A 17,446-nucleotide genomic window follows, 5' to 3' on the forward strand; every position below is an offset into this window, starting at 1 on the left:
TGCTGCCTTAAATGATAAAAACAAATTTTGCCACTATCATAAACTGAATTATTTGTTTAAAGTAGGTATAGACTTAACACAAAGTACAAAATTATCTGTTGGACCATACTGCTAGTGAATTTCTGATTTTGGTATGATAACGTCTTGTTTGTAGACATGCAAAACCCAAAGGTAGTTTGCTCTGAGTAGCCTATGCTCTTATCTTTTCAAATAAACATGAGCAGCCAGGTACTACATAACTGTATTCTAGCCTAAGTCTTGGCATGTGAAATCTGGGTAAGATTCATGTACTAGGTCACTTAAGTCAAGTTTTGGTACTTACATCTTAATTTAAAGAGTATCCTTTGTGTCACTATTGCTATAATAGGATGATAAACTTTTCGTAAAGTTTTATGCATAGATTTTCTAGTTTTTTCTAGCTTTTAGCATGTCACTATACACTGAACTTAAGTAGACCAGTATGGAAGACTTGAATCAATCTTACTTGCTGAGAAATGTATAGTTTGTTTTTCCTGTTGTGATTTCCCTCAACATCATTATTTCCTGATGAGAACCTTTAGCAAGTAAAACAGCGTAGCTTGAAATTTTTGTGACTTAAAAAAACTAATATAATTTTAGGGTATGGATAGACAAACTGTTTTAATAAACTTTTTGACACAGTTGCTGTTCTCCTGCTCTTAACACATTCAAGCTTTTCTATCTAGCTCATGTGAAGTTACAATGAAAGCTTTTAGATGCAGAAAATTCAAATAAAATAGCTTTATTTCCATTATAATGTACAAATGTATAATTTAAATACAAAATCTTTTCAATTTATATTCCCATTTAAAATGATATAAACTAAATCAGATGTTCCCTTTCACAGTGGTAAATTATACATTAACACAAGTATGCTTACTGTCTCTAAGACGTTAAGACAATCTGCTGCATAACTGTAACTTATTTCTCAGGCTGTCTCTTTAAAACACGTATGAAGGCATCTCTTGGTACTTCCACATTGCCAATTTTTCTCATCAGTCTCTTCCCTTCTGCCTGCCTTCTTAAAAGCTTCATTCTTCTTGTAATGTCTCCACCATACTATGAAAAGGAAAAATATTTTATTACGCCTACAGTACTTAATAAACACAGGCTTAAATGAGGCTAGTTATATTAGAAAATATCACTCTATACTCTCTACCATTATCCCAAGAGAGCAGTAGTTGAAAAGAACAGGAGCAAGTGAGCACTTTCATTTAGACAAATGAAGGTAGATTAATTCACATATTTTATATGCTAAATATTCTTAAATAAGCCTGGATGACATTAGGATAGCAGGATAGAACTGTAGCATACTATGGGCTATTCAAATCCTTGTGGAACAGCAACAGTGTCAGCTCTGATACACAATAGCATCTTGGCTACCACAAGGTGATTACATGCAAATTCATCAACCCTTACACTCTCTGATAGGATGTCATCCAACCTAGGTTCTAATTGGAAGAATTCTTAATAGCTGTGAGAAAAGGATACTTGTTTAATCTCTTCAACTTGTTAAGTTCAGCTATGGCATAATTTTCCTATGGCATTATTCAGCCTTGTTTATCATCAACTATTGATATTTAAGGCCTCCTCTTACTTTCTTACTGAAAACTGAAGTGAAAATCTAATTGCAATCAGTCTATAAAGTGCTTTACTATACTTAAATAATCTGAGAAAAAAACTAGGAAATTATGAAGTTACATAAGTGCATGCATATTCTTATTTCTTCAAGTATTATGAGATACTGAGTAGACGCATGGAAGAAGTCATTACTGTTTCTGATCTACTGCAAGCACCAAGTGAAGGTTACGCAAGCTGAATTTAAAAGAAAAAGTTTAAGAGTGTCTGTTAACATTCCACTGACGTTTTGAAGCACAAGCAAAATATGTCTTCATGGGGTTTCTAAGGAAAGATAGGTACATCACAGTTATAAGACTCTTAGGTTTACATGCATTGGAATAAAAAAAAATACTTACACATTTTGCCACAACGTTTTTCCTGTAAGCTTTCAATCTGTAAAAAAGAATACCATAACTATTAACACAGCGGAGCAACTCCAGTAGTGAAACTAAACAGCAAGTTGTCAAAATGCTGAGCATCATTTTTATGCTACATTTTTAAAAAGCAACAGAATTATGCCATTTTCATATGTAGACAGAAGATAATGCTTTAAACATGTCAAAAACATTTTAAAGATGTTGATTTACTGTTCTTAATTTGAGAAATATGTCTTAAGGCAAGTAATAGACAATACTGTAGCTTTTATGTTTTACCTGCCAGTAACGCTCTACACTTCATACATGCTTTTACAACCCACATGCAAACAAATTCCTATCCAATTTTTGCTTGGATAGCCACTTCTGATTACCATAATTTAAATGTAATTTAAAACAGCAACAGCCAAAACATGACATGAAATACAACAACCAAGGAAAAAGTTTGCTTTAAAAGAAGTGTGTGCTGCTAAGAAATAGCTGTACTTGCTCAGCTTGCACATTTCCTTTGCAGTAGCACAGTTCAAATAGTTTGGTTTTTTTTTTTGGTTTGTTTGTTTGTTTTTGTGGCAGTGATGGATATTTTTTTATTATTATTATTATTTATTTTTTTTTTTTTTATGACTGCCAAGGAAAGCTACTTCACATCCAGGAAATTATATTCAAAAAAACACCTTTTTCAGTACCAAGAAAGTACGTATCAGTGTGACAAGTTATACACTGCCCAATAAGTGTAATGCTGACCACAGGCAATTTAAAATAAAAGGATTATTTTCAATTAATTTTTAATTATTAAGTCCTTATTCATGGTCACGGCTTGAGAGCATGGTGTTTGGGTTTTTTTGTAGACACCTGGGAGCACATACAGAAAAATAGTATTTTATGGTAGATTTGAAGTATTGTAACATGTAGAACCAGGGATGACATTAAAGTTCATATTTAAAATAGCTTAAATAAAGAAGAGGAAAAGAACAGTTTCACTTACGTTTCCCTTGCAATTATTTTCTTGCCAATAGCAGCCTGGATGGCTATTTCAAATAACTGTCTTGGTATTGTATCTTTTAAACGCTCACACAGGAATTTACCAGTAGCATAGGCTTTATCACTGGAAAAGAAAGTTTTGAGAAGTTAATTCTTTCAGAAACAGTCATGCAATCCCAAAATATATCCAAATGTCAGAGGAAAAATATTAAAAGTATTTATCTTTTTATATTCTTAAACTTACCAGATGATAACTTTACAACGCGGACTTTAATGACCGGTCTCTGTACATTACTCATTTCACACAAACAAGTGATAAGACTACACTAACAGGAGGTTTTCATTAAAAATATTAAATGATGTTTGTAATAAATATTCTGATAATCTATCACACTGAAGCTTTATTGAAGAATTTCACAGCTTCCTAGAAGCTCAAGGGGGGATTTTATTGATTTCAGACATGAAAGGTCAAAGATCTACATATCACTGAAGCATTCTCAAAATATCTTTTTATACAACAATGAAATTCTTTTTTAATCTACTCTAGCAGTCTGTAATAAAAAAAAGTTATCCAATTACATTCAGCATCTGCATATACTGCAGATTTTGGAGAAAAAAAATGACAAAAGGTCAAAAGAAGCTATAAAATTGATACTTTCATAAACCATTGAGAACAAGTGACTCTTTTCTCTAAAATGTTCTCACTTAATATTAAAGCAATCAGTCTACAAGGTTGGCCACTCCATTTTGCATCTTTCCAATTTGCTGAATGTATATTTATTACATTGCTAAACTGCATACTTATTAAAAACACAAATCAAATATACAGTAGAGATTTATTCTTCTCCTCTTGCACAGTTATTTTTCTCAACAAGGTAAGAGTTTCATTTTCCTATTCCAACCTTTAATTCTGAAATTCTGCAATTTAGTTAAAGTATACATGAATACATTAGATAATATACTAATTTATTTATTTTTACAATTACAAGATAGTGTTTGAATAAGGACAAAAAAAAAAAAAAAACCCAAAAAATTAATATCAGGATTACTAAAGAGATTGTGAAGCTATTTAATGGAGACTAACACAGACTTCATAAGAAAAAACCAAGGGGAGAGACTGGAAGATAGAAAGGCATTATTTTCACCAGCAAATGAGTAGTTCCTGAGAAACTCAAGGAAACTGAATCATTTTAGCGAACAGTTTCTGAGACTATTACAGTCAATAAATATTTACATTTTCCTGGTACTCTAGCTAAAGACAAGATAACAGAAAGCTTGTACAGAATAGGGATTATTGGAGGCATAAAAATAAAACTCATCCAGTTTTTTAGTAGTATACACTGTAAACAATTCATAGCACATCTCCTGGACTGGTTAGTCCTTAATTTTTTTTCCAACACCTTAAAAGGCTGTCAGTTCGCATTTATATGTGCATCTCCTCCTTCCACATTAACACGGGAACATTATATTTAGCACTTAGCTCTCCTACTATAAAATGCCTTTCTATTTCAGATCTTCTCTGGAAGTTGGTCATTTGGTGAAATCTCAATGCTAATTTCCACATGCATTCATCATTCATATTTATTCACAATGAAAACATGCTTAAGTTTTAGTCCTTTGGAATAGAGAATCCAGTCAACCTACTTGTGTATGATAGTTGCCAGTTCTTCAATTGGATTTCCATTTATAAGAATATCCATTTTGATAAGATCTGCTGCCTGGTAACCTGCATCTTCATAATCAAAACTAAACAAAGCAATTTAGAAGTCAGTGACTATGGTATTCTGCATTCATTGTTCCATAAATCTTAAGCTTTGTAAACAATTAACAGAACACTTGAACTTCATATTAAAATAGGAGCACAGTTTTGTAAAATCTCTCAGAATGACACCATTATTAAAAACTGTGCTCAACATTTCCGTAAATTTTGTCTCCAAGTAAGCAGGACACATCATCTGCTGCTGAGCAAGGAAAATCAGATATCCACATATTTACTGCACTCTCTTAAGAAGTTTATTCAAATACTTGTAAATGCCACTTGGAAGTTCCTCAAAGTTCCCTTTAACAAAGGGATGAGCATCCTGTCAAAAATGTCAAAGGAATGGAACACTAATATTGCAGCACTATCATAAAGGAATATCCTTTTTCTTGTGCCCTCCCTTACTTTCTTCTCAGATATTTTTTCATTTATTCCCCTCATGGGAAGGGGGAATAAAAAGAAAGAAAGAGAGAATGTATTTACCTTGCATAACCAGAAGACAGAGACTTAAGGGCATCATAAAAATCCACCACGATTTCATTCAATGGAAAAAGGTATTTTAGCATAACCCTATGTTCATCAATATACATCATTTCTTTCTGGACTGCCCTACGATCCTAGACAAATAAAAATTGTTTCAGTTCCCCTTGAAAAATATTTTCTATAAATAACACACAAAGCAGATCTTACAGTCTTGCTGCAGATTCCTTTCCTTCGAGAAATCTAGTTATGAACTCTTCTAGTACACAGTGCTAAAGCAGGTACTTTACTGTCACTGAGCCAGAACACTAACTTTCAGTGTAAGGACTGTGTAGCTCAGGAGTAATTTTGCATTTATTTTAAACACACAATTTGAAATATTTACTTTCTTTTAAAAATATTAAGAATTATTGTCAACAATCATCTATTATACTATTATCTAGTATCTTCTGAGGTATGATAAGTAGAGTTTAAAAATGCATGCGACAAAAACTAAAACAGCATACCACAGTATACTAACCTGACACAAAACAATTATTTTCCTAATATATTCCTGAGGTGTTACAATAGTGCCAAGAACAGTTGGCTCCAGATATTCAGACACTGAATGTTTATCAGGAAATTGAGCAGGGTTGATAATAGTAATCTCTGAATTACCATACTCCTGAAAAAAAAAAAAAAATCCAACATTTTTCCTCTAGTCGCTTTGTAAGCATTTTATCCAATGAATTTCCATCTGTCTCTTGTCTGTTGGGCAAGGATATTCCCTATTACTTTATCCTGATAAGGCTTCTCCATCTCCTTACATATATCCTTACCCTTATATTAGGCACAGCTTCAACACAAAACCTGTTCCAATTATTCTGTAGCTTGTTGAGGGTATTTTTCTGTAAGCAGCACTTCAGGTTCAATCTCCTTTACAAGTCAAAATGGATTCTGAAGTTTTTGATTCCTTTGCAAGTGTTCCCATCACCTACCTTTTCCAGTCTAACATTCCTTCAGGGGCAGGAGCTACCATTCTTGAGTAAAGATGCAAGGAAAGTCATGTTTCTTACTGTATGCATACAGTATCTCTGCACATCAAAGCAAGTGATTATTTTACTTCCACTAGCAAGGCAGTGTTTCTGAACAAGGACCCAACGTCATGCACTGTTTGAAAACCTGAAAACTTGGTTCTGGTGTCTCAGATCAGCAATCTAGAATCATTTATGCCACAAAGGTGCCTTATTTCATAGCAGGCATACTGCCTAAGGAAGAAACCACAATAACTGTAAAGGAAAAAAAGGTCTGCATCCCATATCTTGCAGGTAATGCAACTTCTCTTGCACAAATTTGGAATGTCCAAGCTTTCTACAGTGTTTAGAAGAATATGTTAAGTAATGAGTCTGCCTATTTGCAGCCTCCTTTCAGCTCCTTGCAGCTTTCTCTCAAACTCAAAACACAGGAATTTTAACTGTGATCAGTTCAATAAGGTTTACAAATGGCTGTTTCACCAACAGTTTTGTTCAAAACCAGTTCGTTTTTAATCAAAAAGTGACATATCTTCACTAATCCCCATCAGTCTACAGTAGCATTACATTCTATTCCTAAAAGCATATATTTTCTGACAGATAAAGTTTGGAAGATGCCATGGTTTAAATCCAGCAGGCAGTTAAGTACTACATAGCTCTTTGGTGAGGAATGGAGGAGATAATCAGCAAAAGAACACAAATCAGGACTCATGGGTTGAGATAAAAGCTATTTACTAAGATAGAAAAGGAAGAGGTATTTTACATAGTGTCCTTTATTCTCATTATCAAGGACAAGGGCAAGATATTAAAAAAAAAATCCAAAACAAAAGCGAGCGCTTAAAGTGGAAAGCAGAAAGAAAGTCAGTACTCTTAGCAAAAAAAAAAAAAAAAAAAAAAAAGAAAAAAAATCCACAAATGAAAGTTGCATATCAGTAATTCTAATGTTTATCATAAAATACTATACCATTCTACATTTCTGAACTGTAGTTGTTTTTAAAGGAGGCTTTTAAGTTGCTGTTTACATACCTTTATCAATTTTGCTGAGGAAAGAACAGCTTTATATGGAACAGTAGGTGCAGTCAAAATAACAGATGTGTTATATTCTTGCTCCAAACGTTGATTAAAAACTTCCATATGCAAAAGACCAAGAAAACCCAACCTGGGAAAAAAGAATCATACTGGTCAAATATTTGTTGGTCACTCCAGTATGTTTATACTGCTAGTCTGGCATTATCAGACACAGCAAAGAACCTCTACAAGCCAAAAAATATCAATCACAACAAACTGCAGAATACATGTGAATGTAGAACAAAAGAAAATAAACTACTTTTCGTCTTTACCTATCATTAAGTTGAATTACAGCTCCTAATCTTGAAATAATTTCAATTTTCGATTGAAATATGAAAATAACATAAAAGCCTCACCTCCATCCAGCTCCTAAAGCAAGGCTACTGTCACGATGAATAGTGACACTGGAATCATTCAATGTCAGCCTTTCCAAAGCACTTTTAAGATTATTATATTCTGTTTGATCTACAGGATACATTCCTGTCAAAACATATGACAGAGAGATTCTGTGATAGAGCTTGATCTACTACATACTTATCTTTATAGTATGAGCAGTAATAAACAGTAACAATAATAAAAACCAGAAATAGCTTGCTTTCTGTTAATTTGACTCTTTCAATTTGTTTTTTTTTTTTTTTTTTTTTTTTTTTTTTTTTTTTTTTTTCCTAAAACCTTACTAAGGTAACATTCAATTAAAAAAAAAAAAAAAACAAACAGAAAAAACAGAAATTAACATTCAAACCATAATTGTAGGCATACTGTACTCATCTACTTCTTCACAGCTGTGGAAGATGAGTATACTAGTAAGTATAACCATTTTCTTGTAGGTGTACAGTGTAGCCATATAACTTAAGCATTAATGAATAAGCAAACGTCACTGAGACGCTCCTTCAGCAGGTAAGAGTACACAGGAAGAAGAAAAAAAAAAAAAGTGCCATATCAACATTGCTAATATTTCCTCTTTTTTTTTTTTTTTTTTTTTTTTTAAATGAATAGAAAAACAAATAAAAACAGTTGTCAGTGTAATTACTACTTGAAATAGGTTCCACTTTTCACATCACTGTGCTCTGATAATGCACAGGAAGCAGCATATATGCACACACACAAAAAAAATCCACATTGTTTACAGGATTACACTTACCCCTCCTACGTTCACTGGCAGCGTAATATCCATGACAAAAATTAAGAAAATTCTCTCAAAACTGATCAGGAAACTGAATAACAGAATTTCTTTCTAAAGCCATCTTCCGTAGCATGTGTAGTAGTTCACTAAAGGTGGCAGCAACAGTCTAACAGAACTAATCATTAATAAGGACTTCATTTTTGAAAATATTAATCCTTCTTTTCCCGATAGAAAGAAGGAAAAGCACTGGAAGAATATTAGAAGCTAGAAACATACCTTAGTATTGCAGTCATCTAAAGCCAGTCTGCAAGAATCTTGCCTGCTAAGTCGTAAAGAGCTATATAAACAGCACGTGTCTCTCTAGCTTAATTTCAGTGAAATTCTAATCCTCACAACTCTTAAATACATCTTAGAAGCTCTAATAGTTCTCCTGCTCTTGCTACTAAAAAAAAAATGATTCCTTTTTAGTTAGTTTTCTCCTCACCTGCAAAAACCATTGGCTTCGCTGACTTAAAGCCAGGCAAAGGCTCCACTGGCTGTTTATACATAAACAGCGTGTCTCCTATTTGGGCTTCTGTTACTTCTTTCATTCCAGCAATCAGGTAGCCCACCTGTCCAGCATATCTGAATAGAATTGGTATTATACAGACACTTCTTGGCATTATGAATATTTCCACTGTTTTTCCCCATTTCACTCAGCCCAGTTGGAAATTCAAATAAATTACCCCCATGAGCCCATAAACAGTCCAAAAAGCCATATTTAAACTGTTTCTTCACTGAGTTGCAAATTTTGTCTCAAGGGACGAACCATCTGTTGACTCACATAACTGTAGTTTTGTTACACAGACACAGTCAGCTCTGGATTTTTAATACTGTGCTACTCTCAGTTTGAGAGTAGAAGAAAGAACTTGAGGATCTACGACAGAAGATAGAATAATTCTGAGCTACCACCACAGCAACTTTCACATGTTAAATGGCAGAAACAACAAAGACAAATAACCTCCACCAGTATATTATGCTGTTAGGAGAGGAACCTGTGGTAGATGGAAAGAGTGTACTAGTTTTGGCAGGGATGGAGTTAATGTGCTTAACAGCAGCCTCATATAAAAGCCATGTTTTGGATTCATAACAAAAATGGTGTTAATACCACACCAGTTTCTAAGCTGAATAGTGCTTGCACAGCGTGAAGGCTTTTTCCATTTCTCACTCTACCCCTCCCAGCAAAGAAGCTACAGGCTGGCAGCTATCACAGTCATGTCAGCAGACCCAAACTGACCAAAGGCATATTTCATACCATATAATATCACTCTCAGCAATAAGAAGCACGTCATCTCTTCAAGGTAGCTGCTGTTCATAGACTGCCTAGATACCAAGCTGCTAGCGCATGTTGGTGGATGAATGGCTTTGCATCAAATTTTCTTCCCCCCTTTTTTTTCTTTTTTTCTTCACTTGTTAAACAGTCTTGATCTTGACCCACGAGTTTTTCCTTACTTTTGTTTTTCCAGTTCTCTCCCACACTCCACTGATGCTAGAGGAGTAAGCTAGTGGCTGTCTAAGTATTTAGTTTCCAGTTGGATTCAACCCACCACACACACAATAATGTAGTCCCTCATTTAAGAGCTTCCCAAAAATGTCATTAAAAAGTACTTGGATGCTAACTGATAATGCCTCTTCACTAATTCTGGCATACCTGATTTTCTTCCCACTGCTGCCATGACGAGATAGTTTATGGAAGCTGTTGCATTCATGGACTTAAAAGTTTTCCACCCTCAAAATATGCTGCAGCAATAACTAAGATGAAGCCCCATTCCCTTCCACTCTCAAACAAGGTAGTTCCTAGAAATAAATTGGACAGCTGAATATCAAAAGCTAGTCTTAAGAACTAGCTGTCCAGATGTTTCATATGCTAAGTATACATCAATAAAAATGACTCCCTCCCACCAGCTGTGCCCAAAAAGCAGTCCCCTAAAGTTTCTGTCTCAGGATGACATTGAGCACTTAATTACAAATAATCATTACAATCCAAAAAAATAAAACAGCCTTTACCACTCAATCAAAAAAATAAGTAAGTAAATAAACAGGAACAGATTTGATATCTTACATCAACTTATGATTTGTTCAATTGAAAGAAACATTTTACTTACAGTTTGTGTGTTGGCTGTTCATTTGGCGTCAGAATTCCTACTTCATTAACTTCATATCTTTTATTTGTATGTGCAGACACAATTTTATGCCCTTTCTGAATCTCCCCACCAAAAATTGCAATGTTAGCTATGACACCTCGGTAGTGGTCAAAGGTGGAGTCGAATACTAAGGCTTTCAAGGGATCAGTAGTATTAAATTGAGGTCTATCACAAAAGATTTAAAACAATTATTAAAACAATAAGAAGACTGTTTTCCATTCAATATCAAATGAATGAGCACCCCCCACCCTTTGTGTCTAAGTAGAAGCTATATGCTTACAAAAATATCACTCCAGTAGCTCACCTCTCTTTTTCCATTTCAGACTGAATTCATTTTCCTTCCCTGTTTCTTAAGAACGAACAAACAATCCTTCTCTACTGATACTCATTACTGTTTTAAGAATTTCAGCAGATACACATTGATTTATTTTAAAGATCTCAAACCTGAAGGATCATTTTCTCTGATTTGCAATTCAAAGCTAACTTTTTCAGCTCAGAAACAAGATTTACCCCACATCTACTACCGAGATATTATATAAACGCAACTTATGGTCTCCTAGACATCCTTACAAGACATCATAAGTAAAATAAATAACTTACGGTGGAATCTTTTCAATGACCTTCTCAAGAACTTTTTCAATATTTGTCCCTTGTTTAGCAGAAATCTAAAACAAGCCCAACAACGATTTTATAAGACATGTGTCTTAGACTCATTCAGTATCTATTAAAGTGTCACCTTCTCTTGTAAGTAATTTTGGTGGCAGGAGAGAACATTATTCATATAAATACTCACTATTATGAAATACACATTTGATTATAAATACCCGTTACATGATTTCTCCACCTGAACGGGAATTATTGTTACGGTAAAAATGAAAATAATTTAGAGGATCCACAAGCAAAAAAAATTTTATATGATGCCATTCATCATCACACATTACAATTTTTAACTGAGAATTATTTTTCAGGAGACAAGATCTAAAGAAATTCATACAGCACATCATATGAAAACAGACAGACAACACCCTGCTGATTTATTATGTAGCTAATGAAAGATTAGCATACAAAGTAGATACAGGTATACAATCAGACACACTATAAATCTTGAAGAGATCTTACCCTTATACATTCATTAACAGGGATATCAAACAGCTTCTCAATTTGTTTTTCAACTCTTTCAGGGTCTGCATTCTTTAAGTCAATCTGAAAAACAACAAACAACTAAATGTACAGGCCATGACATCTTACATACGATCAAGAACTGTAGCTCTCCAACGTGCAAGTGATGTTTCCTTACGTCTTTACTCAAATACTAAAGATTTTCAGGAAAAGATACAAATCAAGAATTTTTCAGTACTATGTCTTGGTGCAAATAATTTATAGAAAATTGGACATGAAAGGCTACTTTGCAAGTCTAAAGTAAGTTCAGCTACTAAGTGGAAACAAATTGATAAATTAAATTACAGGCCATTACTGTGAAGTTCCAATCAATCATTTTAGAAAAAGTCTTCCTTGCTTGATTACAGGAAGGATCCCTGCTGTAATTATTTTTTGTTAAGAACTTTTATCCAAGAGCTAGTAAAATCTTTATTTTACAAAGTATTTTCAAAGCACAAATGCTACTTATGCTGTTTATGGTAGAAAACTAAGTACAATATATTAACTACATTCAAACTAAGTAATTTTGTTATTCCAGTCACACAGATTACAAAAACTGTAAAAAACAATGTATTTGGGGTTTTTTTTTGTAATTAAGTTTACACTTTTTATATTGAGCTGCTACTCCTGTGTGTTATCATTAACACATGGAAGAATACAAAAATCATCCTTGCAAGAACTTCTGTAAAGTTACTTTTGTAAAAACCCACTTGAATATTCCCCAGAATAAAAACCAAAAAGGAAGACAACAAATGGTTCAGATATCAAGACATTTTACACAATGCTTCTTAACTCGATTCACCAAACAGATTCCATAAATAATTTTTCATTGTTACTTACAAAAATGCTAGTACATGTATTTTATGAAAAGTAGGAATTCCCAGCAATCATTAAAATATTAAGAGACAACATGTTGTTGCTACATTCTTATTAATTTTTCATTTTATGCTCCTATTTGAAGATTACTAAGAAAGTTATCTTCTATATATTTATACAACTCAACTGTTTAATTTGAAACACTACAATTTCATTACCTTGTTTACGACAGGAATTATTGCAAGTTGTGCTTCAAAAGCAAGATAGAAGTTTGCCACTGTCTGAGCCTGAATACCCTAGAAAACACACATCAAAGAAATCAACATGGAATCTCTTGTTTCTTTTTAGGCATATTACACATGCCATAGAGAAAGTTACCATCTAAGTACTCTGTGAGAATGTATCCTTATTTAAAATCCTGATTCTAAAATCCTCATGTTACACTGCAGTAACTGACTCGTCAAAATGTTTTAGCAGCATAAAAATAAAAGTACAACAGATCTTTGATTTCAAAACCCTCTTAGTACACAATAAGTTTATGAAATTTGCATGGATATCATTTTATGAACATTTCACTCCTGAAATATCAGTAAAGAAATTACTAATCTATTGATTTTAAAACTTGTGATGTTTTCTGAATTTTTGAATTTATTCACATTTGGCTTAGAGTTTTACTAATTTTTAATTTGGCCAATACTTTAATGTTGCCATATACATATTACAGTCAACTAGCTAAACCAAGTGTGCCTGAATCATCACACTCCAACAAGAAAATGAAGGTAATCAAAAGCATACAGTGAAACAGCTGCAAGCTCTCCAGATTGCCACTTGTAAAGTTCAGGCAACGTAGAAAGCATCACCTGATTCTCCATTACTTCAGTGCTTCTGTTTCTATGGCATGGCACCACAGCACCTATTAAAAGGCAAGTATTCGTCTGTGGCTTTTTTTTTTTAAACTCCCATTAGTCTTCTGGAACACTAATACTTTTATGGAGCTAGACTACTGCAAAAATACTAATGGAAAGGTTAAAACATACTGAACTCCTCTCTAGCTTATTTAAAGAAATTGCTGAAATTCCAAGGAGAAAACAAAAATTAAGAACTGCACCTCATTGGCATCTACTACAAGTAGGACACCTTGGCAGGCAGATAGTGACCGTGAAACTTCATAGTTGAAATCTACGTGGCCCTGTGGAGAAAATTAATATTCATAATTTCATATATTTCTGGAGTCCTTTGCGAAGATATCTACATTATGATGGTTTTGTTTGTGTATCTGTTCATCCAAAACATAATTCTTACCAAAATAAATAAAATAAAAGGAAAGAACACATTGAATAAACACAAGTCAGAAATCTGCTAAGTCCAATTTATAAATATAAAGACATGCAGCTCTGTGTGAACGAAACACCCCCTTTGCACTTATTGGTTATTATTTTTTTAATTAACTTACTGGTGTGTCAATAAGATTTAAGAGGTAGTTTACTCCTTTGTAATTGTAAAAGAGCGATGCAGACTGTGCTTTAACTGTAATTCCCCTTTCACGTTCCACTTGCAGTTTATCCAGTACTTGTTTGTTACGGTCAGTTTTAGCAATTGTTCCTAAGATCAAAAAAACAGTTTTATTATCTCATTTAGAATATTAGCTCTTCCGAATGAGCAATTGCTGAAGATAGTACTAACAGGCAGAAAATGCGACTTGCAGCAGCAAATCTAGTTCTTCCACTTGATTAGGGTAAATTTTCATTTGAAAATAAATTTATGCTTCAACTCTTTAACATTTGTTAAATGGGCTTTTATCTATGAAGTTACAGAAAACACTTTCCTGAATATGTATAATGCAAAACACTACGCAAGTCTAAATTAATGGTCCAGAAGTTCCTAAATAATTCTGACATTTAAGGAAAATTCAACCCTTATCATGGGAGAATAGCTCCATGGTTCCAACCAACACCAATCCCAAGGGCAAAAGGAGTATTATCATGGAGTTTGACAGACCTGAATTCAAAATTCCATTCTATCACAGGCATCAGGTAAAACTGCCCACAGTGAAACACAGAAGGCAATAACAAAGAATAACTTTGATCAAAAGCTTCTCACCAGGTTTTGTTTTGCTAACTCCTGTAAAGAGAAAAACAAAACTCTTCCAAAGGGTATTTCTGAGTAGTTAAGCTCTGCTCTGAAATTGGCCTCCGCTTAGAAGACGCAGAAGTTGCTTTACAACTTACCACAGAGAGCCCACTAAGGTAATCTATGTCTCCCTCTTCCAATTTGAAATTGAAGCCTAATTTTCCCAGTCAGCTGTAGTTTTGAAGACTCTCTAGCATTTCTGCATCACTTTTACTTAAAAGGAGATAGTTTTCCTTATTCTCAGCAACACAAAAATTAAAACACTGAAGACAAAGATCTAGAGGATGACAAATACCTCTGAAGTAGAAAATAACACAACTTTGCTAACATTTTAGGATAAAACAAAGAGTAAATCCACAGAGCAACTGAGAATCCATAAAACTCACACTAGCAGTTATTTTACCTACTAAATCAAAATAGAGCTGAAGATTTCTAAGATTTACTATGCAGCACTATATCAGATTCAGTAATAGCAAGCTTCACCACCAAGAAAGGCAGTTCTATATAGCTTGCTCAAAAGAGAAGGATAAACTGTTACCTCCTTATAAGTAAAGATAGTTGAAGTTCTTTCATTTCTATCACACTTTTGGAAAGTATTCTGTCCAGAATTTCTAGGTCATGACAGTCCTTCTGTCCATACCAGAAACTGGCAGTAAGCCTCAAAAACATGTTCTCTTTGGTTTATTTCCAAAATACATTCCTTTATTGAGGGAATTACACAGTTTCTTAACTCTGCTTACTGACAGATTTCAACATCAATAAGAAAACATATTAACATCTGTAGCACTGCACAACTGGAAGCCTAGAAGCAACCTGACAGCAAATGAGCAAAGAGATTAGAAAGTTTAGTAATAAAGCTACTGAAATCTACACATCAATAGAAGGTAGTAAAGATGAAAAGAGAACACTTACCTGTAATTTCCAGCAATCTGTCTGCTAGTGTGCTTTTGCCATGATCTACATGAGCTATAATACTGAAGTTTCTTATGCTTTCAGCAGGATATGCTGACATATCTATTTTCTCCTGAAAAACAGAAAGTTCCTTTTCACAAACCACAGATACAATCTCTGTGTACAGTCTGACTAAGCCTTTTAAAGAGAAATTATTCTTTTCTCTAGAAGAGGCATAGTTAGAAGACCCTAAACGGTTGCCAGTGTTCAAAATGCTAGTATTTTCTTTTAGCCATGGATACACATATACTTGTTATGATCCAAAATCAGTATGAAGCAAAGCATTGTGAAAGTTACTACGTTCTTATGAACACAGGGACTTGGAAAACATAAAACAGTTTAAGTCTGTTAAACTACTTAAAACAACTTGATCTGGGGGACTGTAAAGCTAAAGACATCATTCCTCCCAAGCAAGAGCTCTGTGGCATTACCTGGCTTTCAGGCAGCAGTGCCAATTACATAATAAGGAGCACTCAGACTTCACAGAAAAGGAAGCAGTCTGTTTTGGCTAAATTAAAAAAAAAAAAAAAAAAAAAAAGTAGAAAACGCCTGACTTCCTAAGATCATGTGCAGAAAGGTCCAGCACTAACTTCTCTTTGTGTTATTCACTCAAAAATTTTTGAAGAAAGGTGGCTTTGCCAGGAACCACAAGACTCCCTGTAACAATACCACCCTGCTGAAAAACTCTGACTCCTAATTTTAGAGACACACAGCTCCTCTCTCCCACCATATTATGCTTGCAACTTTGGGCCTGGCAGAGAAAAGAGAAAGCCCCAAAATCTTTGCAAGCATCAAAGTACTGATTAAACCGACTGATTAATCCCCGAGAATGCCTCGGCTTGGAAGAGCAAGTTCTCCCACTACCAGAGGAACGCAGATGAAAACCACTGCTCGTGAACATCTGTCTGCAAGGCCTTCCTCCTATACACATGGCCACCGAAGTTGAGGGCCGCAGCAGCAAGCACTCCCCGAGATGGCTAAGCGCCTCTGCGGACTGCATGATTCAGAATTAGGGACACACGAAACGGAGTCACCTTGTTGCGGGAGCTGTAGAACCGCTGGCAGGCCTCAAGCCCCATGGGCAGCCAGACCGGAGGGCCCCGAGGGGCGGCCGCAGGGCAGGGCCGGAGCAGCCGGACCCACCACGAGACCGTCCTGCCGGTGAGAGCCATAGCGCCGGATTCACCCCCTCAGAGCGTGAGCCTCAGTCCCATCGCAGCCCGCTGCCGCTCCCCTCACCGTTCTCTCCGCGTTCTATTTCTCGCTGCCCGCCCGCAGGCACCGAACTCCCGCGGTGCCCCGGGACGTCGCTCCGCTCATTCCACGCGCCGGAAGCGCCTCCAAGCGGCGCCGGAATCGGTCAGAACTGCTCCCCAACAGCGCCCCCTGCTGCTCCTCCCTTCTGCCCGCATCACACTCGCGGGTGCAGTGCAACGTTCGGCCGTGAGGTGGCTGGCGGGCTGCCTCGTACCTCTGCGGCAGTGCCTTGGGTGCTCGCCGCGGTCCAGCTGCAGGGAGATTTGAATGCTCGCTGAAATCTCCGCAGTCTTTTTCCCTTTGCTGTTTTTTCCCTTGGCTGTTAAAAACAAAACAGAAAAAAAATAGCGCAGTAGTTTGTTCAATCTGCAGCTCCGTATAGATTCACGGAACATCCCCAGTTAGAAGGGATCACAAGGATCACCGAATCCAGCTCCCACCCACCCAAAATGCAAACCCACTGTCCAAACACTGCTTGAACTCCAACAGCTCAGGGCTGTGAACACTGCCCTGGGGAG

General features: G+C 35.4%; 1 protein-coding gene across 1 annotated transcript; it reads right to left on the reverse strand.

The window, feature by feature from the left end:
- Window positions 1–939: 939 nt before the first annotated feature.
- GUF1 (GTP binding elongation factor GUF1) lies at window positions 940–16,843 on the reverse strand (the record flags this gene model as incomplete). The annotated part of the gene is made up of 17 exons (XM_079535031.1): window positions 940–1,077; window positions 1,995–2,031; window positions 2,998–3,117; window positions 4,638–4,739; window positions 5,236–5,369; window positions 5,753–5,896; window positions 7,269–7,401; window positions 7,667–7,790; window positions 8,918–9,057; window positions 10,578–10,781; window positions 11,217–11,281; window positions 11,736–11,819; window positions 12,809–12,886; window positions 13,699–13,779; window positions 14,044–14,192; window positions 15,633–15,744; window positions 16,706–16,843. The coding sequence occupies 17 exons, from the start codon at window positions 16,841–16,843 to the stop codon at window positions 940–942; spliced, it is 1,983 nt and encodes a 660-aa protein (XP_079391157.1).
- Between the last annotated feature and the right edge of the window lie 603 nt (window positions 16,844–17,446).

Source organism: Tetrao urogallus (genome assembly GCF_951394365.1).
Source record: "Tetrao urogallus genome assembly, chromosome: 4".
NCBI classification, from domain to species: Eukaryota; Metazoa; Chordata; class Aves; order Galliformes; family Phasianidae; genus Tetrao; species Tetrao urogallus.